Source organism: Oncorhynchus mykiss, chromosome 13 (genome assembly GCF_057628025.1).
Source record: "Oncorhynchus mykiss isolate SJ-2025 chromosome 13, ASM5762802v1, whole genome shotgun sequence".
Taxonomy (NCBI): Eukaryota; Metazoa; Chordata; class Actinopteri; order Salmoniformes; family Salmonidae; genus Oncorhynchus; species Oncorhynchus mykiss.
Genome location: NC_143034.1, coordinates 36,517,505 through 36,544,336, shown reverse-complemented (window position 1 = coordinate 36,544,336; position 26,832 = coordinate 36,517,505). Strand labels below are relative to the sequence as shown.

At 41.1% G+C, this 26,832-nt stretch overlaps 1 protein-coding gene across 1 annotated transcript in view; it reads left to right on the top strand.

The window, feature by feature from the left end:
- The first annotated feature begins 2,164 nt into the window (after positions 1–2,164).
- LOC118940234 (uncharacterized) overlaps positions 2,165–26,832 on the top strand; it is a 40,299-nt gene continuing 15,631 nt past the window's right edge. Inside the window, 3 exon segments of the mRNA XM_090194340.1 lie at positions 2,165–5,328; positions 5,645–5,742; positions 23,388–23,565. Coding sequence (XP_090050466.1) covers positions 4,767–5,328; positions 5,645–5,742; positions 23,388–23,565 — 838 coding nt within the window. The 5' untranslated portion in view covers positions 2,165–4,766.

Genomic DNA, 26,832 nt, shown 5'->3' with positions numbered 1-26,832 from the left:
TTGTCAAATGGCAACCAATCATCGATCATCATGTCACCAGATTAAGACCCTCAAAATGTATTGGAATTGAGCATCAAGCTCATCACATGTAGTTTCACCACCCTGTGAAGTTCATAACTTATTTCATCTGTAGCCTAATAAACTACATGGTTTTCCAAGTTTTAGAAGGAGGACCACGCAACATATCATCACGTGACTCCAAGTTAACTAAGACATGATGGTTATTATATAAATATTTGTACATAAAGGAGTTTCCAACGCCATTTCTCACTAAAACGTTTTTACTGACACAACCCACCATGTCAAACGAAATGTCGCCATTTATAAAAATGTTCAGGCATATCCTGTTTCCATCAGCCCGGTCATTACTTTTGAAATGGTTGGATCAATATCCACCTTCATGATATGGATGAAGCCTGATTTGGAATGTCTGAGTAGTTCTATATGATGTCATAATTCACCCCTCTGATAATCAAGTGATATTTGGAATGTCTGAGTAGTTCTATCTGATGTCATAATACACCCCTCTGATAGTGATACACAGGGCACCACTGCCCCTGACCAGCTGAATGCAGGTGGGCTCTCCTGTCAACATGGGGCTCCTGCTGCAGGTAGCCTAGCGGTTAACAGTGTTGGGCCAGTAACTGAAAGATCCCTTGTTTGAATCCCAGAGAGGACTAGGTGGAAAATCTGTCAATGTGCCCTTGAGGGCTGCAACAGGAGCCTCATGTTGACAGGAGAGACCACCTGCACTCAGCTGGCCAGGTGTCTTAACAGGAACAAGCTTTGGCACACCTGTATTTTTTCCCATTCTTCTCTGCAGATCCTCTCAACCTCTGTCAGGTTGGATGGGGAGCGTCGCTGCACAGCTATTTTCAGGTCTCTCCAGAGATGTTCGATCGGGTTCAAGTCCAGGCTCTGGCTGGGCCACACAAGGACATTCAGAGACTTGTCCCGAAGCCACTTCTGCGTTGTCCTTTGTCTGTGTGCTTAGGGTTGTTATTCTGTTGGAAGGTGAACCTTTGCCCCAGTCTGAGGTCCTGAGTGCTCTGGAGCAGGTTTTCATCAATTATCTCTCTGTACTTTATTTTTATTTAATTTATTTATTATTGAACCTTTATTTAACTTGGCAAGTCAGTTAAGAACAAATTCTTATTTACAACGGTGGCCTACCAAAAGGCAAAAGGCCTCCTACGGTGGCTGGGATTCAAAACAAGAATACATCCCTAGCCAAGGTCCTTCTTCAGTGGCTTCTTCCTTGCTGAGCGGCCTTTCAGGTTATGTTGATATAGGACTAATTTTACTATGGATATAGGTATTTTTGTACCTGTTTCCTCCAGCATCCTCACAAGGTCCTTTGCTGATGTTCTGGGACTGGTTTGCACTTTTCGCACCAACGTATGTTGATCTCTAGGAGACAGAACAAGTCTCCTTCCTGAGCGGTATGACGGCTGTGTGGTCCCATGGTGTTTATACTTGCATATACTATAGTTTGTCAACAAGACATTTGTGGAGTGGTTGAAAACCGAGTTTTAATGACTCCAACCTAAGTGTATGTAAACATCCCTTGTATAGCCTCCACTCTGTACTGGTACCCACTGTATATAGTCTCCACATTGACACTGTACCGGTACCCCCTGTATATAGTCTCCACATTGACACTGTACCGGTACCCCCTGTATATAGTCTCCACATTGACACTGTACCGGTACCCCCTGTATATAGTCTCCACATTGACTCGGTACTGGTACCCCCTGCATATAGTCTCCACATTGACTCTGTACTGGTATCTCCTGTATATTGCCTCCACATTGACTCTGTACTGGTACCCCCTGTATATAGCCTCCACATTGACTCTGTACTGGTATCTCCTGTATATAGCCTCCACATTGACTCTGTACTGGTACCCCCTGTATATAGCCTCCACATTAACTCTGTACTGGTATCTCCTGTATATAGCCTCCACATTGACTCTGTACCGGTACCCCCTGTATATAGCCTCCACATTGACTCTGTACCGTAATACCCTGTATATAGCCTCCACATTGACTCTGTACCGTAATACCCTGTATATAGCCTCCACATTGACTCTGTACCGGTACCCCCTGTATATAGCCTCCACATTGACTCTGTACCGTAATACCCTGTATATAGCCTCCACATTGACTCTGTACCGTAATACCCTGTATATAGCCTCCACATTGACTCTGTACTGGTACCCCCTGTATATAGCCTCCACATTAACTCTGTACTGGTATCTCCTGTATTTTGCCTCGTTATTGTTTTTTTATTGTGTTACTTTTTTTTATTTAGGAAATATTTTCTTAACCCTTATTTTTCTTAACTACATTGTTGGTTAAGGCTTGTCAGTAAGCGTTACACCTGTTGTATTCAGCGCATGTGACAAATAATATTTGATTTTAACTAAATATGGAGTAGAGTTTGACCGATCATGATTTTTCAACTTAATATAATACATCAATAAAAATCCATTTAGCCTCAAATAAATAATGAAACATGTTCAATTTGTTTTAAATAATGCAAAAACAAAGTGTCGGAGAAGTATATAAATGGCAATATGTGCCATGTAAAAAAGCTAACGTTTGAGTTCCTTGCTCAGAACATGAGAACACATGAAAGCTGGTGGTTCCTTTTAACATGAGACTTCAATATTCCCAGGTAAGAGGTTTTAGGTTGTAGTTAATATAGTATTTATAGAACTATTTCTCTCTATACCATTTGTATTTCATTTACCTTTGACTATTGAATGTTCTTATAGGCACTCTAGTATTGCCAGTGTAACAGTATAGCTTCCGTCCCTCTCCTCGCCTCTACCGCCTCTACCTGGGCTCGAACCAGGAACACATCGACAACAGCCACACTCAAAGCAGCGTTACCCATTACTCCACAAAAGCCGCAGGCCCCTACTCCAAGTCTCAGAGAGAGTGACGTTTGAAATGCTATTAGCGTGCGCCCGCTAACTAGCTAGCCTCATTTTGAAAACAAAACGTTTATTATTTCAGTGAAATACGGAACCGTTCGGTATTTTATCTAAAGGGTGGCATCCCTAAGTCTAAATATACTTGTTACATTGCACAACCTTCAATGTTATGTCATAATTACTTAAAGTCCTGGCAAATTAGTTTGCAATGAGCCAGGCTGCCCAAACTGTTGCATATACCCTGACTCTCGCAAGAGAAGTGACACAATTTCACCTGGTTAATATTGTCTGATAACCTGGATTGCTTTTAGCTAAATATGCAGGTTTAAAAATATATACTTCTGTGTATTGATTTTAAGAAAGGCATTGGTGTTATGGTTAGGTACACATTGGAGCAACGATACGCACCGCATCGACAGGACATGCTAGATAAACTAGTAATATCATCACCCATGTGTAGTTATAACTAGTGATTATGATTGATTGATTGTTTTTATAAGAAGTTTAATGCTAGCTAGCAACTTCTACTACATTTGTGTAACAGGCAGGATCCTCGTGGAGTATAATGAGAGGCAGGTGGTTAGAGCGTTGGACGAGTTAACTGTAAGGTTGCAAGTTTGGATCCCCCGAGCTGACAAGGTGAAATTCTAGCGTTCTACCCCTGGACAAGGCAGTTAACCCACCGTTCCTAGGCCGTCATTGAAAATAAGAATGTGTTCTTAACTGACGTGCCTAGTTAAATAAAGATTAAATAAAGGTGTAAAAAAAAAAAATTATACAAACTTGAAATCGGCCCTAATTAATCGGTCTACGTCTAATATGAAGTATGTCAGTTTCAATGTTACGGTCTTTGATTTAATTATATTTTTGAAACTCAGGCTGTGTGTGTTTATCTGCGTCATTCCTTGATCATTCCTTGTGGTCCTGCTTGTTAAATCAGGGTAGTGGGTTTGATTCCTGGGACCATCCATATGTTAATTGTTTGCAAACATGACTGCAAATCCCTTTAGATAAAAGTGACTGCTAAATGGCAGATATATCCACTGATTATACCAAACATTTCGAACACCTTCCTAATATGAAGTTGGACCCTCCTTTCTCCCTCAGATTAGCCTCAATTCGTCGGGGCATGGACTCTACAAGGTGTCGAAAGCTTTCCACAGGGATGCTGGCCCATGTTGACTCCAATGCTTCCCACAAAAGTTGGCTGGATGTCCTTTGGGTGCAGGGGAGGCTCCTCAGAGGAGGAAGGGGATGCTCCTCAGAGGAGGAAGGGGAGGCTCCTGAGAGGAGGAAGGGGAGCTTCCTCAGAGGAGAAAGGGGAGGCTCCTCAGAGAAGGAAGTGGAGGCTCCTGAGAGGAGGAAGGGGAGGACCCCTTTATAAAAATAAAAATGATAAAACATGTAAAAAAGTTTAATCCTTTTTAGATATTAGAAATTACGGTACGTTCTTTCCAATACAAAAGTGTAGTGTAGTGTATTGTTTCCAAACTGCGTTACCCACTCCAGACAGCAGATGGCGATGAGCGTCTTTCAGGTGATGATTCTTCGGGGACGTATAATGGACTGGACGGACGCTTCTTCAGGAACAACAACGCGGCTACTCTTTCAACCACCTCGGTAGCTTGCTAGCCAAAATAAAAGTGAAAGATTGACGCTTTAGACCATCTTTATGTACATTATCTAATCTCAGTGTTTTAAACACAGTTCTGTTGACGTATTAACTGGTTAACTGTAACCTAATTTGCAAACTTGTTAAAGATTGATGCTGAGCCTAGCACTAGGCTATTCGCTAATGATAACGAGCTAGCTAACATCCCTGACCATGAGTTCATTAAAGTACTCATCCCCTGCTATAGAAGAGGAGGTCTGCTGTTTGCAGAAAGAAGCTCTGGCAATGAACATTGAAGAAGAGGAGGAGGTTACAGTGAAAGAAGAGAAAGAACCTTTTAGAATGAAAAAGGAGGAAGAGGAGACTGTTATAGTGAAGGAAGAAGATGCTGTTATAGTGGAAGAACATTTCAGAATGAAAAAGGAGGAAGATGAGACTGCTATAGTGAAGGAAGAAGATGCTGTTATAGTGGAAGAACATTTCCGAATGAAAAAGGAGGAAGAGGAGACTGTCATAGTGAAAGAAGAAGATGCTGTTATAGTGAAAGAACATTTCAGAATGAAAAAGGAGGAAGAGGAGACTGTTATAGTGAAGGAAGAAGATGCTGTTATAGTGAAAGAACATTTCAGAATGAAAAAGGAGGAAGAGGAGGCTGTTATAGTGATAGAAGAGAATGAACCTTTTAGAGAGGAAGAGGATGCTGTCTCAATAAAGGTGAAGGAGGAAGACGTTTTGGGAGTGAAAGAGGAGGAGACAGAATATCCGATTACCATCAGTGAGTACTGTCTTAAAAACAGGGGCACAAACTATGCAGTTGTTGAACTAATGTGTGGTTTTTAAGGGGCATTCTACTGAAGTTCTACACTTGAATATGTTGTTCAGTACTGTAGGAATTGTTAAAGGGTCAATCTGCCATTGGTTCATATATTTGAGGGACTTTTCAATTAGATGTATTGAATTCTCCATGTTGTCTATATTAAAGTTCCCCTCATCTAGTATAACAGGCTTTTAAAATGCAATATTGAAGCATATGTTCTACTTAAAATATCAAAGGGAGTTTACTACTCATTTTGATGTTCTCGTTCACACAGGAGAGAGACATGAATATGGTGGATCCTCTGGGGAGCCTCAACAACATCCTGATGCTGACGAGGCAGAGAAGAGTCTCTCCAGATCAGAACACCAGATGGTACAGCTTGGTCTGGTCTAGCATACAGCTTGGTTTGGTCTAGCATACAGCTTGATCTGGTCTAGCATACAGCTTGGTCTGGTCTAGCATACAGCTTGTTCTGGTCTAGCATACAGCTTGCTCTCTCTGGGCTGGGTTTCTGTAAAGCACTTCATGACAACAGTGGCATCAGCATCCATAATGATGTGCGTCTGTGTCCCCTCTTTATGGTTACCAGGACAACGCTAGCCCTTCCTCCCTCCCGGAGTCCCTGTGTCGTGCCTCTCCTGGTAGCACCTTACTGCTGGGTATGAAGAGGTTGTCTGTGCAGCTGGTGGACTGCAGGAAAACAACGGGGCTGAGTGGAACTGTGAGAGGAGGAGAAGAGAAGAAAGGATCAAATTTGACACATCAAAGTAAGTGCTGTAGTTTAGTTTGAACAAATACAATAGATCTGCCCACTGGTATCTGTTACCAGGAAGATAGACTGGTGTCTGTTATCAGGACAACCAGCAGAGTTCTGTTAGTTGACAGGAAGATAGACTCGTGTATATGGATGTCATGAATATCATAACACTGAAAAGGATTCTGCCAATGAAAAGAGAGAAACCAATTGACCATATAAATCCTTGATGAAAGTTAGCTTTGGAGAGAAAGTTTCAAGATGATCCAATGTAAGGTGCTTGTTTTACAAAAACTTTTCCTTAAAACATTATGGATGTTACATTGCCCGTCCCAGTCAACGCCCCTATCTTTACAAGACTGTAGAACAGGCAAACTAAACTCAAGACTTTGGTCATTAATTAACTAGTACTGAAGAAAAGCTGTGATCAGGCTGCCCACTCAAACGAAAGCTTCAAGCTGTAACTGTTGCCGGCAACCTTGTTCAGGTTATCAATCAACCTACCAGGGTAGTGACAAACAGTAGAGGAATGAAATCATCAACATGATTTCATCAGTGATATCATCATTCATATCTTTACTAATGCTGCAGAAATTAAAGCAGTATCCAGATCCATCAGATGTAGTGATCACAATATAGTAGCCATGTCTAGGAAAACCACAGTTCCAAAGGCTGTGCCTAATATTGTGTATAAGAGGTCATACATTTTTTTGTAGTGATTCCTATGTTATTGATGTAAATAATATTTGTTGGTCTGTGGTGTGTATTGAGGAGCAACCAGACACTGCCCTTGACACATTTGAAACTGTTTATTCCAGTTACTAGTAAGCATGCACCCATTAAGAAAATGACTGTAAAAACTGTTAAATCCACGTGAATTGATGAGGAATTTAAAAAATGGTATGATGAAGAGGGAGGCAAAAGAGATGGCATATAGGTCTGGCTGTATAACTGATTGGCAAACCTATTGCAAATTGAGAAATCATGTGACTAAACTGAATAAAAAGAATAAAGTACACAATGAAACAAAGATAAATGGCATGAAGAATGATAGTAAAAATCTTTGGAGCATCTTCAATGAAATTTTGCGCAAATAAAATCTACAATGATAAGTCACTGGTGTCTGACAACGTGGATGGAAAATTGAGGATAATAGCGGCCGATATTGCCATTCCTATTTGCCTTGTCTTTAATTTAAGCCTACTAGAAAGTGTGTGCCCTCAGGCCTGGAGGGAAGCTAAAGTCATTCCACTACCCAAGAATAGTAAAGCTCCCTTTACTGGCTTAAATAGCTGACCAATCAGCCTGTTACCAACCCTTACAATTTTGACCAGATACAATGCTATTTTACAGTAAACAAATCTAGACTTTTAGCTTATAGGGAAGTTCATTCAACAAGCACAGCACTTGCAAATGACTGATTTGCTGAGAAAAATTGATGATAAAAATATTGTTGGGGCTGTTTTGTTTGACTTCAGTGCAGCTTTTGGCATTATCGATCATAGTCTGCTGCTGAAAAAGACGTATGGCTTTACACTCCCTGCTATATTGTGGATAAAGAGTTTTTCTTTTAAAATGTAACCTTTATTTAACTAGACAAGTCAGTTAAGAACAAATTCTTTATATCAATGACGGCCTAGGACTGCCTAGTTCAGGGGCAGAACGACACAGTTTTACCTTGTCAACTCAGGGATTCGATCCAGCAATCTTTCGGTTACTGGCCTACCACTCTAACCACTAGGCTACCTGCCGTCCCAGAGCTACCTGTCTAACGGAACACAAAGAGTGTTCTTTAATGGAAGCCTGTACAACAAAATCAAGGTAGAATCAGGAATTCCCCAAGGGCAGCTGTTTGGCACCTACTTTTTTAAATCTTTACCAACAACATGCCAATGACATTTGAGTAAAGCCAGTGAGGCTATGTATGCGGATGACTCAACACTGTACACTTCAGCTACTACAGCGACTGAAATGACTGCAACACTTAACATAGAGCTGCAGTTAGTTTCAGAATGGGTGGCAAGGAATAAGTTAGTCCTAAATATTTCTGATTACCTTAAGTTACATGGCCTCTTATGCTAATTCTATAGTGGTATTGTTAGAGTGGGGTAAATATGAAGATTTTGTTGGTGCGCAGGTATTAACCCTAGTTATTAAAGTTAGTTATTACCTATTATAACATTATTATTATTGTTATTAAATATTATTAAAACCGAAAGGATGAGAGTGGAATAGATAGAGTAGCGCTTCTAGGTAGTCACCGGGAAGTCATTTCAATTAACATGTGTGCCTTTTTAGAAGTTAAGTTGTGGAATTTCTTGCCTTATAAATCCTGTTTGGGATAGGGGGCAGTATTTTCACGTCTGGATGAAAAGCGTTCCCAAAGTAAACTACCTGCTACCTGCCCAGAAGCTAGGATATTTATATAATTGGTAGGTTTGGATAGAAAACACTCTAACGTTTCTAAAACTGTTAAAATAATGGATGTGAGTATAACATAACTTATTTGGCAGGTTAAACCCCAAGGACAAACCATCCAAGAGGAATTTTTTGTTGTTGAGGTGACTCTGTTTTCAAATGTTTTTTTGTGGAACTTTTTTGTGGCACTTGGTTGCAGTTCCTATTGCGTCCACTAGATGTCAACAGTCTTTAGAAATTGGTTGATGTTTTTCTTTAGAGAAATGAAGAAGTACGGCTATTCAGAATGAGGGTCCAGCCTAGTGCTCTCTAATGTTTTGATGCGCGCTCCAGGTCACGCGCTTCACATTGTTTTTATCCGGTATTGAACACAGTTTATCCCGTCTTAAATTTTCTCGATTATTTACGTTTTAAAATACCTAAAGTTGGATTAGGAAAGTTGTTTCAAATGTTTGGACAGCGTTTACAGGTAACTTATTAGATATTTTGTAGTGATGTTGGGCGAGTTGGAACCAATGTTTTTTTTTTTATCAAACGCTCCAAATAAATTGACATTTTGGAGATATAACGACGGAATTAATCGAACAAAAGGACTATTTGTGATGTTTATGGGACATATTGGAGTGCCAACAGAAGAAGCTCTTCAAAGGTAAGGCACGAATTATATTGTTATTTCTGAGGTTTGTGTCGCGCCTGGTGGGTTGAAATATGATTGTCATGTGTTTGTTTGATGGGGTGCTGTCCTCAGATAATCGCATGGTTTGCTTTTGCCGTAAAGCCTTTTTGAAATCTGACACGGTGGCTAGATTAACAAGAAGTTAAGCTTTGCACTTGTGAATGCATGAAAGTTAAATATTTCTAATAAATAAATAAATATTTTGCACTCAGCAATTTCACCCGGTTTTGTCAGCTAGCTGGTTTTAATGTGTTTTAACCTTTTGGAACTACTCCTCCCGGATCCGGGATAATTGTCATCAACTACACTAATTAGCATAACGCAACGGACAAAAAATCCTACTAGAAAATATTAATTTTCATGAAATCACAAGTGAAATATAGTGAAACACAGCTTAGCCTTTTGTTAATCACCCTGTCATCTCAGATTTTGAAATGATGCTTTACAGCCAAAGCAAGACAAGCATTTGTGTAAGTTTATTGATAGCCTAGCATAGCATTATGTCCAACTAGCAGCAGGGAGCTTGGTCACGAAAATCAGAAAAGCAATCAAATTTAATCATTTACCTTTGATGAGCTTCGGATGTTTTCACCCACGAGACTCCCAGTTAGACAGCAAATGTTAATTTTGTTCCATAAAGATGATTTTTTATAGCCAAAATACCTCCGTTTATTCTTCACGTTTTGTTGAGAAATCCACCGGAAGTTGCGGTCACGACAACGCCGAAAAAACTCAAAATTAGATCCATAATATCGACAGAAGCATGGCAAACCTTTTTTATAATCAATCCTCGAGGTGTTTTTCAAATATCTATTTGATAATATATCAACCAGGACAATGGGCTTTTCACTAGGAGCGAGAGGCACAATGGTCGCCTTTGTCTATTACGCACAAATCAATCTGAGAGCCACCACCTGACCACAGACGCAATGTTGTCGTTCACGCACATTTTTCAAAAAAAAAAGCCTGAAACTATGTCTAGTGACTGTAGACACATTAGGGAAGCCATAGAAAAAGGAATATGGTTGATATCCCTTTCAATGGTCAATAGGGATGCATAGGAACGCAGAGGTTTCAAAATAAGAGTCACTTCCTGATTGGATTTTTCTCAGGCTTTCGCCTGCAATATCAGTTCTGTTATATTCACAGACAATATTTTTACAGTTTTGGAAACTTTATAGTGTTTTCTATCCTAAGCTGTCAATTATATGCATATTCTAGCACCTGGTCCTGAGAAATAGCCCGTTTACTTTGGGAACGTTATTTTTCCATAAATTAAAATAGTGCCCCCTAGTTTCAAGAGTTAATGTGCCATAACAGGTTTTAATGTGTTTGAGCCAATCAGTTGTGTTGTGACAAGGTAGGGGGGGTATACAGAAGATAGCCCTATTGGGTAAAAGACGAAGTCCATATTATGTCAAGAACAGCTCAAATAAGCAACAGTCCATCATTACTTTAAGGACCACCACAAGAATGGAAGACCCAGAGTTACTTCTGATGCATAAGTTCAGTAGAGTTACCAGCCTTAGAAATTGCAGCCCAAATAAATGCTTTAAAAGTTCAAGCAACAGACGCATCTCAACATCATCGGTTCAGAGGAGACTGCGTGAATCAGGTCTTCATGGACAAATTTCTGCAAGGAAACCACTACTAAAGCACACCAATAAGAAGAAGACTTGCTTGGGCCAAGAAACACGAGCAATGGACATTAGACCGGTGGATATCTGTCCTTGGGTCTGATGAGTCCAAATTTGAGATTTTTGGTTCCGAACGTCATGTCTTTGTGAGACGAGGAGTAGATGAACAGATTATCTCCGCATGTGTGGTTCCCACCGTGAAGCATGGAGGAGGAGATGTGATGGTGTGCGGGTGCGGGTGCTTTGCTATTGACAATGTCAGTGATTTATTCATTCAAGTCACACTTAACCAGCATGACTACCACAGCATTCTGCAGCGATATGCCATCCCATCTGGTTTGGGCTTAGTCCCACTGTCATTTGTTTTTCAACAGGACAATGACCCAACACACCTCCAGGCTGTGTAAGAGCTATTTGACCAAGATGGAGTGCTGCATCAGATGACCTGGCCTCGACCTCACCCAAATCGAGATGATTTGGGATTAGTTGGATCGCAGAGTGAAGGAAAAGCAGCCTACAAGTTCTCAGCATATATGGGAACTCCTACAAGACTGTTGGAAAAGGATTCCAGGTGAAGCTGGTTGAGAGAAAGCAAGGGTGGCAACTTTTGAAGAATAAAATATATATTTTATTTTAACACTTGTGGTTACTACATGATTCCATGTGTTTTTTAATAATTTTGTTGTCTTCTCCATTATTTTACTATGTAGAAAATAGTAAAAATAAAGAAAAACCCTTGAATGAGTAGGTGAGTCCAAACTTTTGACTGGTACTGTACATTCAATTCCCTGGCAACAGCTCCAGTGGACATTCCTGCAGTCAGCATGCCAATTGCCCGCTCCCTCAGAGATCTGTGGCATTGTTGTGTGACCAAACTGCACATTTTCGAGTAGCCTTTTATTACCCCCAGCACAGGGTGCACCTGTGTAACAATCACGCTGTTCAATCAGCTTCTTGATATGCAACACCTGTCAGGTGGATGGATTATCTTGGCAAAGAATAAATGTTGACTAACAGGGATGTAAAAAATTCTGCAATCTTTTTTTTCAGCTCATGAAACATCCAACACTTTACATGTTGCATTTATATTTTTGTTTATTGTTGTTACTATCAGTTTTAGGAACATTTACCCAAATATTTCACCTTATTTTTTACTTTACCCAAAATATGACATCAGCGATAATCAAAATGTTGAAAATCTGTGAACGTCTAAATAAGAAATTGGTCCAATTAAACAGCAATGTGTCGAACCCTTTCAACAACGGGGAGATGTTACTGATGTGCTTTGTATCTGTGACGTAAAAACAAGTTTTGGAATTCCACACAAAATTACTTCTTTAGTAATTTTATGTTTAAGGAAGTGTGTAGGTCACATTCTGTATCATACAGCTATGAAAGTTAGATATTTAGAACCACCTGTTCAATTGGAATCCAGTGACGTCTGTGTCTTCAGTGTCCTAGAACTGTCTAGGTATTTGTGTTCTGACTTGTAAAACAGGATGAATAAAATAAGTAATGTAAACATAGCAGTAGTTACCAGGAAGCCTTGTTTTTTGATTTGTTTTAAAATCACACTAAGATTGTTAAAACTGGCCTCGGGTTATTGAGAGATCTGATTTAGGATTTACCCTCGTAGCAAGGTTGTTTTATCATGTGGTTTCATTCGGGTCTCTATTTAAAAATAACACTATCTTTGGCAGGACAAAGACCAGACTCAGAGGAACCAGAGCCAGGGACGTCCAAACCAGCAAGACGACACCAGTGCTCCCACTGTGGAAAGAGTTGTAACCAGAAAGCACAACTGAACGCTCATGAGAGAATACACACAGGGGAGAAGCCTTACCACTGCTCCCAGTGTGGAAAGGGTTTCAACCAGCCAGGGGTGCTAAAACAACATGAGATAATACACACAGGAGAGAAGCCTTACCACTGCTCCCAATGTGGAAAGTGTTTCCTCCGTAAGGGGGAGCTGAAACTACACGAGAGAATACACACAGGAGAGAAGCCTTACCACTGCTCCCAATGTGGAAAGTGTTTCGTCCGTTCGGGGGAGCTGAAACGGCATGAGAGAATACACACAGGAGAGCAGCCTTACAACTGCTCCCAATGTGGGAAGTGTTTCAACCAGTCGGGGGGGCTGAAACTACATGAGAGAATACACACAGGAGAGAAGCCTTACCACTGCTCCCAATGTGGAAAGTGTTTCAACCGGTCGGGGATGCTGAAACAACATGAGAGAGTACACACAGGAGAGAAGCCGTACCACTGCTCCCAATGTGGAAAGTTTTTCAGCCAGAGAGGATACCTGAAACAACATGAGAGAATACACACAGGGGAAAAGCCTTACCACTGCTCCCAGTGTGGAAAGTGTTTCAACGATTCAGGGACGCTGAAACGACATGAGAGAATACACACAGGGCTGAAGCCTTACCACTCCTCCCAGGGTGCAAAGCTTTTGCCCATTTAGGAAGCCTGAAAGAACACATTAGACTGCACACAGAGGAGAAGGCTTAGAAAAGCTCAGACTGTGGGAAAACATATTACTCATAACAGTCATTTAAACGTCATTAGAGAATCCACACAGGAAAGAGAAATTACTTCTCTTAGCGTGTGTATTGATATTTCACATCACATTGTCTTAAAATTAATCAGAGAACATACACAGTGCTCCCATTGTCTTATATTGTTGACTGACAATGTGTTTACCTGTCTTTACCAGATGAAATTAAATGGTACAGGGTATACTCAAACATATATTTGTTTGTTTTTATTAGAAAACATGAAGTGAATATGGAGTCTGTCAGTTTGAATATAAAGAAGATCAGGTTCCTTCTTTTAAACTGTCCTTTTTTAAAACTCTTTGTGTGTGTTTATCTGGGTGTGTCATTCCTCCAGCACTACAGATAATCAAGTGATAATTGGATGTGATGCATTAGTTCCATTGTTGACATTTGCATTGTTGGCCCACTGATGATTTAATGAAATGAAAATGTTCAGACTCTGTAATGGAAAATGTTAATTGTTTGTGTGTCCACATCAAATCAAATCAAATTTATTTATATAGCCCTTCGTACATCAGCTGATATCTCAAAGTGCTGTACAGAAACCCAGCCTAAAACCCCAAACAGCAAGCAATGCAGGTGTAGAAGCACGGTGGCTAGGAAAAACTCCCTAGAAAGGCCAAAACCTAGGAAGAAACCTAGAGAGGAACCAGGCTACGAGGGGTGGCCAGTCCTCTTCTGGCTGTGCCGGGTGGAGATTATAACAAAACATGGTCAAGATGTTCAAATGTTCATAGATGACCAGCATGGTCGAATAATAATAAGGCAGAATAGTTGAAACTGGAGCAGCAGCACAGTCAGGTGGACTGGGGGCAGCAAGGAGTCATCATGTCAGGTATTCCTGGGGCATGGTCCTAGGGCTCAGGTCCTCCGAGAGAGAGAAAGAAAGAGAGAATTAGAGAGAGCATATGTGGGATGGCCAGTCCTCTTCTGGCTGTGCCGGGTGGAGATTATAACAGAACATGGCCAAGATGTTCAAATGTTCATAAATGACCAGCATGGTCGAATAATAATAAGGCAGAACAGTTGAAACTGGAGCAGCAGCACAGCCAGGTGGACTGGGGACAGCAAGGAGTCATCATGTCAGGTAGTCCTGGGGCATGGTCCTAGGGCTCAGGTCCTTCGAGAGAGAGAAAGAGAGAAGGAGAGAATTAGAGAACGCACACTTAGATTCACACAGGACACCGAATAGGACAGGAGAAGTACTCCAGATATAACAAACTGACCCTAGCCCCCCGACACATAAACTACTGCAGCATAAATACTGGAGGCTGAGACAGGAGGGGTCAGGAGACACTGTGGCCCACTCCGAGGACACCCCCGGACAGGGCCAAACAGGAAGGATATAACCCCACCCACTTTGCCAAAGCACAGCCCCCACACCACTAGAGGGATATCTTCAACCACCAAATTACCATCCTGAGACAAGGCTGAGTATAGCCCACAAAGACCTCCGCCACGGCACAACCCAAGGGGGGGTCACATCAGTGACTCAACCCACTCAGGTGACGCACCCCCTCCAGGGACGGCATGAGAGAGCCCCAGTAAAGCCAGTGACTCAGCCCCTGTAATAGGGTTAGAGGCAGAGAATCCCAGTGGAAAGAGGGGAACCGGCCAGGCAGAGACAGCAAGGGCGGTTCGTTGCTCCAGAGCCTTTCCGTTCACCCTCCCACTCCTGGGCCAGACTACACTCAATCATATGACCCACTGAAGAGATGAGTCTTCAGTAGAGACTTAAAGGTTGAGACCGAGTTTGCGTCTCTGACATGGGTAGGCAGACCGTTCCATAAAAATGGAGCTCTATAGGAGAAAGCCCTGCCTCCAGCTGTTTGCTTAAAAATTCTAGGGACAATTAGGAGGCCTGCGTCTTGTGACCGTAGCGTACGTGTAGGTATGTACGGCAGGACCAAATCAGAGAGATAGGTAGGAGCAAGCCCATGTAATGCTTTGTAGGTTAGCAGTAAAACCTTGAAATCAGCCCTTGCTTTGACAGGAAGCCAGTGTAGAGAGGCTAGCACTGGAGTAATATGATCAAATTTTTTGGTTCTAGTCAGGATTCTAGCAGCCGTATTTAGCACTAACTGAAGTTTATTTAGTGCTTTATCCGGGTAGCCGGAAAGTAGAGCATTGCAGTAGTCTAACCTGGAAGTGACAAAAGCATGGATTAATTTTTCTGCATCATTTTTGGACAGAAAGTTTCTGATTTTTGCAATGTTACGTAGATGGAAAAAAGCTGTCCTTGAAATGGTCTTGATATGTTCTTCAAAAGAGAGATCAGGGTCCAGAGTAACGCCGAGGTCCTTCACAGTTTTATTTGAGACGACTGTACAACCATTAAGATTAATTGTCAGATTCAACAGAAGATCTCTTTGTTTCTTGGGACCTAGAACAAGCATCTCTGTTTTGTCCGAGTTTAAAAGTAGAAAGTTTGCAGCCATCCACTTCCTTATGTCTGAAACACATTCTTCTAGCAAGGGCAATTTTGGGGCTTCACCATGTTTAATTGAAATGTACCGCTGTGTGTCATCCGCATAGCAGTGAAAGTTAACATTATGTTTTCGAATAACATCCCCAAGAGGTAAAATATATAGTGAAAACAATAGTGGTCCTAAAACGGAACCTTGAGGAACACCGAAATTTACAGTTGATTTGTCAGAGGACAAACCATTCACAGAGACAAACTGATATCTTTCCGACAGATAAGATCTAAACCAGGCCAGAACTTGTCCGTGTAGACCAATTTGGGTTTCCAATCTCTCCAAAAGAATGTGGTGATCGATGGTATCAAAAGCAGCACTAAGGTCTAGGAGCACGAGGACAGATGCAGAGCCTCGGTCCGATGCCATTAAAATGTAATTTACCACCTTCACAAGTGCCGTCTCAGTGCTATGATGGGGTCTAAAACCAGACTGAAGCATTTCGTATACATTGTTTGTCTTCAGGAAGGCAGTGAGTTGTTGCGCAACAGCCTTTTCTAAAATTTTTGAGAGGAATGGAAGATTCGATATAGGCCGATAGTTTTTTATATTTTCTGGGTCAAGGTCCACATGACTGAGTATGTGACTAACCTTGTGAAACTGTCCTATTATAAGCTCCTGTTTTTGGGACTATCATCCTGTGTTGCAAACCAATTTGCACCTGTGTCCTTGTATGAATAAAGTCCCGTCCAGGAACAGGAAACTATAAAGATATTTGCTAATCACTCAATACTTCAGGAATTCAGACGGTCTACACTGCGCTGTGTAACTCTGTTATTCTCTCAGAAATAAAGCTCAGAAAGAGCTCAGAAATAAAGAATATTGGTTTGACTTGGACTCCAGCAGATCCTTATTTTATAATATCCACCACATCTCCCACCTCTCCCAAGGATTGCTGTTTATCATTGTCTCAAAGAAGAGTTCCTCGTTCCACTTTCCTGGGGGAATTTACAAGCCTCCCACTGATTGAATAAACATTGTATCCACAGGTAACATTTTGTATTTCACCCAAACAGCAACCGATATCCAATGACAGGTAACTTTTTGTGTTTCACCCAACTTGCAACCTAAATCCAATGACAGGTGACATTTTGTGTAGATTTCATGTTAAATTCACTTTAGTTGACGAATCAAAGAAATGTAAATAGAAACTAGATGTTGAACTGACGTCTGTGCCCAGTGGGCTGGTTTGAATAAGCAGCAGGTGTTGGATCGATATCCACCTTAGTAGCTAAGTTTCCATGTAATTTGAGACAGATTTTCATGTGAATATTCTCAAATCTGCATAAAACAATATATACATTTTCCCACCAGAAATGTTTCTATCAAACAGATTTATTGCGGATTAAAGGCTTTGCGTGACAAATAAATAACTTTTGTTGTTGAATTCCCAATGGTTTCTATCGCATTTTCAACTCTACTGATGGTTTAACAAAACTGTTGCACTATATAGCAAAAATTCTCTTGTCCCGTGCACTGTAGCCAGCAGCTCATAGATACAGTGTTGGTAGGCTACCTACATGATGAGATTATTATGGATGAGAGCAATATTATTTTATTTGTCAAATGGCAGCTAAGCATCGATCATCATGTCACCAGAATAAGACCATCAAAATGTATTGGAAAGGAGCATCAAGCTCATCACGTGCACTTTCACCACCCTGTGACGTTCATAACTTATTTCATCTGTAGCCTAATAAACTGCATGGGTTCCCAAGTCGTAGTGGGAGGACCACACAACATATCATCACGTGACTCCAAGTTAACAAAGATGTGATGGTTATTATATAAATATTTGCTCATAAAGGAGTTTCCACCTCCATTTCTCGCTTATACATTTTTACCGACACAAAAAGTCCCCACCATGTCAAACGAACTAACATATAGTTTGTCGGCTTTTATAAAATTGTTCAGGCATAACCTGTTTCCGTCAGCCTGGTCATTACTTTTGAAATGGTTGGATCAATATCCACCTTCATGATATGGATGAAGCCTGATTTGGAATGTCTGAGTAGTTCTATATGATGTCATAATACACTCTGATAATCAAGTGATATTTGGAATGTCTGAGTAGTTCTATCTGATGTCATAATACACCCCTCTGATAGTGATACATTTGCTACATTGTTTCCATGTCAGTTGGTTTCCCACTCTGATGATTTATATCTGACAGAGGGGCTTTAAAGGAATAGTATGGTGACATCTTAGTGGGGCTTGAAGTAAATAGGATTATTAATCATAAACTCCTACAGCAACAATACACTGTGGCGTTGAAGTCAAGATGAGAACGGTCTGATGGGTGGTGGTGCTACTCTATAGGTAAGGCTGTTCAATATGAATGTTCAATCCACACAATAGGTTGATCAGTATAGCTAGCTGTACAGTCCTATATGAATTTTCAATACACACAATAGGTTGACTGGGGAGGTGATGTACCACAGTCAAAGTTCTGCAATAAGAGCTAAGAGACTAATATTTGTGTTAACTATACATTGTTGTGTTCTGTAGTTGTCACTGAGTTGGCTGATATCCCATTTTATAGGGTCACTCCACAGTTAAGGCTGTACAGTGCCTATACAAAGTCTACACTTTGCTCCTTTCATATTTCTTTTGATCCTGACAAACTCACCAGTCCCTGCCGGTGACAAGCATACCCATAACATGATGCTGCCACCACAATACTTATTGTGTGGTTAATGTGTGGTCTATCTCCAGGTCATCAGACTGTTAAATAGTCACCTCTAGCCGGCCTCCGCCCAGTACCCTGCCCTGAACTTAGTCACTGTTACTAGCCGTCTACCACCCAGTACTCCACCCTGTATACTAGTCAAGGCTCATCCTATATAACTACTACTGTACACACCTTTTATATTCATATACGGTCCATAATGTCTAGACACACCATCATATACATTGTAAACCAGCTATATATATTTATATTCCAGACATTCCTCGTTCTACATTTTCTATATTTCTAAATCCTTAAAAGAAATTGTAGGGAAAATCATTAGGTCACACAAATGACTATTTCTAAACAAAGATAATAGACAAGTAGAATGGGAGAGGTTTCTTAAACTATCTTTACTTACTCGGTGAATAGACTCCAGGGATGGTGATGAAGGCTGTAGGAATGAAGATCAGACAGTGAAGAGACTCCAGGGATGGTGATGAAGGCTGTAGGAATGAAGATCAGACAGTGAAGAGATTCCAGGGACGGTGATGAAGGCTGTAGGAATGAAGATCAGACAGTGAAGAGACTCCAGGGATGGTGATGAAGGCTGTAGGAATGAAGATCAGACAGTGAAGAGACTCCAGGGACGGTGATGAAGGCTGTAGGAATGAAGATCAGACAGTGAAGAGACTCCAGTGGTTAAGGGCGCTGTGCATCTTTTTTTTTAAACAAAACTATTTTTTTTTTTTTTTAAGTATTTCTCTTAACTGCATTGTTGGTGAAGGGCTTGTAAGTAAGCTTTTCACTAAGGTCTACACCGGTTGTATTTGGCACGTGACAAATAATATTTAATTTGATTTTCATACTTTTCAAATTTTTATTTTTAATTTTTATTTCACCTTTATTTAACCAGGTAGGCTAGTTGAGAACAAGTTCTCATTTGCAACTGCGACCTGGCCAAGATAAAGCATAGCAGTGTGAACAGACAACATAGAGTTACACATGGAGTAAACAATTAACAAGTCAATAACACAGTAGAAAAAAAGGGGAGTCTATATACATTGTCTGCAAAAAGGCATGAGGAGGTAGGCGAATAGTTACAATTTTGCAGATTAAAACGCAGATTAAAACACTTTTCAACCCATTTCAACCCATATGATCTATTACATAATAAAAGTCTTAAAAAAACGTATACAAATATCATGTCATAATGAATTCATGACATGTGAACAAACAAGCCTTTTCATACTTTATAATATACAGTGGGGAAAACAAGTATTTGAAACACTGCCGATTTTGCAGGTTTTCCTACTTACAAAGCATGTAGAGGTCTGTAATTTTTATCATAGATACACTTTAACCGTGAGAGACAGAATCTAAAACAAAAATCCAGAAAATCACATTGAATGATTTTTAAGTAATTCATTTGCATTTTATTGAGACCCAGAGTTACTTCTGCTGCAGAGGATAAGTTCATTAGAGTTACCAGCCTCAGAAATTGCTGCCCAAATAAATGCTTCACAAAGTTGAATGAACAGACACATCTCAATATCAACTGTTCAGAGGAGACTGTGTGAATCAGGCCTTCATGGTCGAATTGCTGCAAAGAAACCACTACTCTAGGACACCAAAAAGAAGAAGAGACTTGGGCCAAGAAACATGAGCAAGCCTTCACATTGACCCTGTACAGGTACCTCCTATATATAGCCTCCACATTGACTCTGTACTGGTACCTCCTATATATAGCCTCCTGTATATAGCCTCCACATTGACTCTGTACTGGTACCTCCTGTATATAGCCTCCTGTATATAACCTCCACATTGACCCTGTACTGGTACCTCCTATATGGGGCGGCAGGGTAGCCTAGTGGTTAGAGTGTTGGACTAGTAACCGGAAGGTTGCGAGTTCAAACCCCCGAGCTGACAAGGTACAAACAAATCTGTCGTAACCCACTGTTCCCAGGCCGTCATTGAAAATAAGAATTTGTTCTTAACTGACTTGCCTGGTTAAATAAAGGTAAAATAAAAAAATAAAAAAAATAAATAAAATAAAATATATAGCCTCCACATTGACTCTGTACTGGTACCTCCTGTATATAGCCTCCTGTATATAACCTCCACATTGACCCTGTACTGGTACCTCCTATATATAGCCTCCACATTGACTCTGTACTGGTACCTCCTGTATATAGCCTCCACATTGACTCTGTACTGGTACCTCCTGTATATAGCCTCCACATTGACTCTGTACTGGTACCTCCTATATATAGCCTCCTGTATACAGCCTCCACATTGACTCTGTACTGGTACCTCCTGTATATAGCCTCCACATTGACTCTGTACTGGTACCTCCTGTATATAGCCTCCACATTGACTCTGTACTGGTACCTCCTATATATAGCCTCCTGTATACAGCCTCCACATTGACTCTGTACTGGTACCTCCTGTATATAGCCTCCACATTGACTCTGTACTGGTACCCCCTGTATATAGTCTCCACATTGACTCTGTACTGGTACCCCCTGTATATAGTCTCCACATTGACTCTGTACTGGTACCCCCTGTATATAACCTCCACATTGACTCTGTACTGGTACCCCCTGTATATAACCTCCACATTGACTCTGTACTGGTACCTCCTATATATAGCCTCCTGTATACAGCCTCCACATTGACTCTGTACTGGTACCTCCTGTATATAGCCTCCACATTGACTCTGTACTGGTACCTCCTGTACATAGCCTCCACATTGACTCTGTACTGGTACCCCCTGTATATAGTCTCCACATTGACTCTGTACTGGTACCTCCTGTATATAGCCTCCACATTGACTCTGTACTGGTACCCCCTGTATATAGTCTCCACATTGACTCTGTACTGGTACCCCCTGTATATAACCTCCACATTGACTCTGTACTGGTACCCCCTGTATATAACCTCCACATTGACTCTGTACTGGTACCCCCTGTATATAACCTCCACATTGACTCTGTACTGGTACCCCCTGTATATAACCTCCACATTGACTCTGTACCGGTACCCCCTGTATACAGCCTCCACATTGACTGTGTACTGGTACCTCCTGTATATAGCCTCCACATTGACTCTGTACCGGTACCCCCTGTATACAGCCTCCACATTGACTCTGTACCGGTACCCCCTGTATACAGCCTCCACATTGACTCTGTAGCCACTGTATAGTTTTTTTTATTGTGTAACTTTTTTTCCTACCTCTTATTTTTCTTAACTACATTGTTGGTTAAGGGCTTGTCAGTAAGAATTTTATGGTAATGTCTACACCTGTTGTAGCTTTGTAGCGTAGCTTTAAGGGAATAGTATGGTCACATCTAGATACAAAATTAACAGTAACATTAACACTTCCTATTCATGGAGGAATTTATTCATCATCTACATATTCATATTACACTTCTACGTCTGTGTACAGGAAAGTATTAGTTGTAAGACGTAAGAGAAAATATATCAGCTTATTGTTAAATAATTATGACGTTCTTTCCAATACAAAAAGTGTTGTAACTATTGTTTCCAAACTGCGTTGCCCACTCCAGTCAGCAGATGGCGATGAGCGTCTTTCAGTTGACTCTTCTTGTGTGACGTGTGATGAACTGGACGGGACGCTTCTTCAGGAACAACAAGGCCCCAACTCTTTCAACCACCTCGATAGCTTGCTAGACAACATAAAACTGAAAGATTGACGTTTTAGGCCATGTTAATGTACATTAGCTAATCGCAGTGTATAAAACACATTTCAGTTGACGTTAACTTGAACCTAATTTGCTTTTTGAAGTTGCAAATTTGTTAAAGATTGATACTGAGCCTAGCACTAGGCTATTCGCTAATGCTAACTAGCTAGCTAACATCCCTGACCATGAGCTCATTAAACTACTCATCCCCTGCTGAAGAAGATGATGTCTGCTGTCCGGAGAAAGAAGCTCTGGCGCTGAACATTGTCGTGAAAGACGAAGAGGAGGATATTACAGTGAAAGGAGAGAAAAATGCTCTGGCGCTGAACATTGTCGTGAAAGACGAAGAGGAGGATATTACAGTGAAAGGAGAGAAAGAACCTTTCGGAATGGAAGAGGAGGCTGTTATAGGGAAAGAAGAGAAACCCTCCTCTTCCTCTCTAAAAGGTTCTATCTCAGTAAAGGTGAAGGAGGAAGACGTTTTGGGAGTGAAAGAGGAGGAGACAGAATATCAGATTAACACCAGTGAGTACTGTCTTAAAAACAGGATCACAAACTTTGCAGTTGTTGAACTAATGTGTGGTTTTTAAGGGGCATTCTACTGAAGTTCTTCACTTCAATATGATGTTCAGTACTATATAAATTGTTAAAGGGTCAATCTGCCATTTCTACATATATTTTTGGGACTTTTAAATGAGATTTAATTATATATAACAGGCTTTTAAAATGTAATAATGGAGCATAATTTATACTTAAAATATCAAAGGGACACAAAAGGCACCCAATTAATTTAGAGATATTAATGCCTCTGATAAGACCCTATGACTGTAATAGACAGTAATAATTGATGATGGTAATAAGTTTACCATCTGTTTGATGTTCTCGTTAACACAGGAGAGAGACATGACTATCGTGGATCCTCTGGGGAGCCTCAACAACATCCTGATGCTGACGAGACAGAGAAGAGTCTCTCCAGATCAGACCACCAGATGGTACAGCTTGGTCTGGTCTAGCATACAGCTTGCTCTATCCGGGTCTGGGTTTCTGTAAGGCACTTGATGACAACAGTGACATCAGCATCCATAATGATATGTGTCTGTGTCCCCTCTTTATGGTTACCAGGACAATGCTAGCCCTTCCGCCCTCCCGGAGTCCCTGTGTCGTGCCTCTCCTGGTAGCACGTTACTGCTGGGTATGAAGAGGTTGTCTGTGCTGCTGGTGGACTGCAGGAAAACAACGGGGCTGAGTGGAACTGTGAGAGGAGGAGAAGAGAAGAAAGGATCAGATTTGACACATCAAAGTAAGTGCTGTAGTTTAGTTTGAACAAATAAAATAGATCTGCCCATTGGTATCTGTTCCCAATAGGGCTGTCCCAGACTAAAACAAAAACAACTCTGCACACTCTTGGTATTCTCTCAACCAGCTTAACCTGGAATGCTTTTCCAACAGTCTTGAAGGAGTTCCCACATGCTGGGCACATGTTGGCTACTTTTCCGTCACTCTGCACTCCAACTCATCTCAATTCATCTCAATTTGGGTTGAGGTCGGGTGATTGTGAAGGCCAGGTCATCTGATGCAGCACTCCATCACTCTCCTTCTTGGTCAAATAGCACTTACACAGCCTGGTTGTGGTTGGGTCATTGTCCTGTTGAAAAACAAATGATAGTCCCGCTAAGCACAAACCAGATGGGATGGTGTATCGCTGCAGAATGCAGATTCACACAGTCTCCTCTGAACAGTTGATGTTGAGATGTCTCTTAATTGAACTCTGTAAATCATTTATTTGGGCTGCAATTTCTGAGGCTGGTAAGTAAATGAAGTAACTGGTCTTCCTTTCCTGTGGAGGTCCTCATGAGAGCCAGTTTCATCACAGCTTTTGATGTTTTTTGCGACTGTACTGAAAGAAACTTTCAATATTCTTGAAATATTCGGTATTGACTGACCATGTCTTCAAGTAATGATGGGCTGTTGTTTCTCTTTGCTTATTTGAGCCATTTGGACTTGGTCTTTTACCAAATAGGGCTGTCTTCTGTATACCCCTTTAACTTGTCACAAGACAACTGATTGGCTCAAACGCACTAAGAAGGAAAAACACAAATTAATATTTAAACAAGGCACACCTGTTAATTGAAATGCTTTCCAGATGACTACCTCATGAAGCTGGTTGAGAGAATGCCAAGAGTGTGCAAAGCTGTCATCAAGACAAAGGGTGGCTACTTTGAAGAATCTCAAATATAAAATATATTTTGATTTGTTTAACACTTTGTTTACTACATGATTCCATTTGTGTTATTTCATAGTTTTGATGTCTTCACTATTATTCTACAATGTAGAAAATAGTTTTAAAAAATAAAGAAAAACCCTTAAATGAGTAGGTGTGTCCAAACTTTTGACTGGTTCTCTATACACAGTGGGGAGAACAAGTATTTAACACACTGCCGATTTTGCAGGTTTTTCCTACTTACAAAGCATTTAGAGGTCTGTAATTTTTGTCATAGGTACACTTCAACTGTGAGAGACGGAATCTAAAACAAAAATCCAGAAAATCGCATTGTATGATTTTTAAGTAATTAATTTGCATTTTATTGCATGACATAAGTATTTGATACATCAGAAAAGCATAACTTAATGTTTGGTACAGAAACCTTTGTTTGCAATTACAGAGATCATATGTTTCCTGTAGTTCTTGACCAGATTTGCACACACTGCAGCAGGGATTTTGGCCCACTCCTCCATACAGACCTTCTCCAGATCTTTCAGGGCTGTCACTGGGCAATATGGACTTTCAGCTCGCTCCAACGATTTTCTATTGGGTTCAGGTCTGGAGACTGGCTAGGCCACTCCAGGACCTTGAGTGGCTTCTTACGGAGCCACTCCTTAGTTGCCCTGGCTGTGTGTTTCGGGTCGTTGTCATGCTGGAAGACCCAGCCACGACCCATCTTCAATACTCTTACTGAGGGAAGGAGGTTGTTGGCCAAGATCTCGCGATACATGGCCCCATCCATCCTCCCCTCAATACAGTGCAGTCGTCCTGTCCCCTTTGTAGAAAAGCATCCCCAAAGAATGATGTTTTCACCTCCATGCTTCACGGTTGGGATGGTGTTCTTGGGGTTGTACTCATCCTTCTTCTTCCTCCAAACACAGCGAGTGGAGTTTAGACCAAAAAGCTCTATTTTTGTCTCATCATACCACATGACCTTATCCCATTCCTCCTCTGGATCATCCAGATGGTCATTGGCAAACTTCATACGGGCCTGGACATGCGCTGGCTTGAGCAGGGGGACCTTGCGTGCGCTGCAGGATTTTAATCCATGACGGCATAGTGTGTTACTAATGGTTCTTTTTGAGACTGTGGTCCAAGCTCTCTTCAGGTCATTGACCAGATCCTGCCGTGTATTTCTGGGATGATCCCTCACCTTCCTCATGATCATTGATTCCCCACAAGGTGAGATCTTTCATGGAGCCCCAGACCGAGGGTGATTGACCGTCATCTTGAACTTCTTCCATTTTCTAACAATTGCGCCAACAGTTGTTGCCTTCTCACCAAGCTGCTTGCCTATTGTCCTGTAGCCCATCCCAGCCTTCTGCAGGTCTACAATTTTATCCCTGATGTCCTTACACCCTCTCTGGTCTTGGCCATTGTGGAGAGGTTGGAGTCTGTTTGATTGACTGTGTGGACAGGTGTCTTTTATACAGGTAACGAGTTCAAACAGGTGCAGTTAATACAGGTAATGAGTGGAGACCAGGAGGAATTCTTAAAGAAAAACTAACAGGTCTGTGAGAGCCGGAATTGTTACTGGTTGGTAGGTGATCAAATACTTATGTCCTGCAATAAAATGCCAATTAAATACTTAAAAATCATACAATGTGATTTTCTGGATTTTAGTTTTAGATTCCGTCTCTCACAGATGAAGTGTACCTATGATAAAAAATGACAGACCTCTACGTGCTTTGTAAGTAGGAAACACTGCCGATTTTGCAGGTTATCAAATACTTGTTCTCTCCACTGTATGTATATACTGAACAGATATGAAAACAACAATTTCAATGATTTACAGTTCAAATTAGGAAAGTAGTCAACGTAAATACATTCATTAGGCCCTAATCTATGGACTTCACATGACTGGGCAGGGGCGCAGCCATTGGTGGGTCTGTTGGGGCGTAAGCCCACCCGCTTGGGAGCCAGGCCCATCGAATCAGAATTAGTTTTCCCCACAAAAGGGCTTTGTTAAATAGTCCTCAAGGATAAATACTCCTCAGTTTCATCAGATGTCCGGGTGGCTGATCTCAGACGATGTGGAGGTCCTTGATCTGCGGTTGTGAGGCCTGTTGGACGGACTTCCAAATTCTCTAAAAAGACATTGGAGGCGGCTGATGGTAGAGAATGCAACATTCAATTCTCTGGTAGCAGCTCCAGTGGATATTCCTGCAGTCCCCAATCCATTTGCACACTCCCTCAAAACTTGAGACATCTGTGGCATTGTGTTGTGTGACAACTGTACATTTTAGAGTGGCTTTTTAGTGTCCCCAGCACAAGGTACACCTGTGTAATGCTGTTTAATCAGCT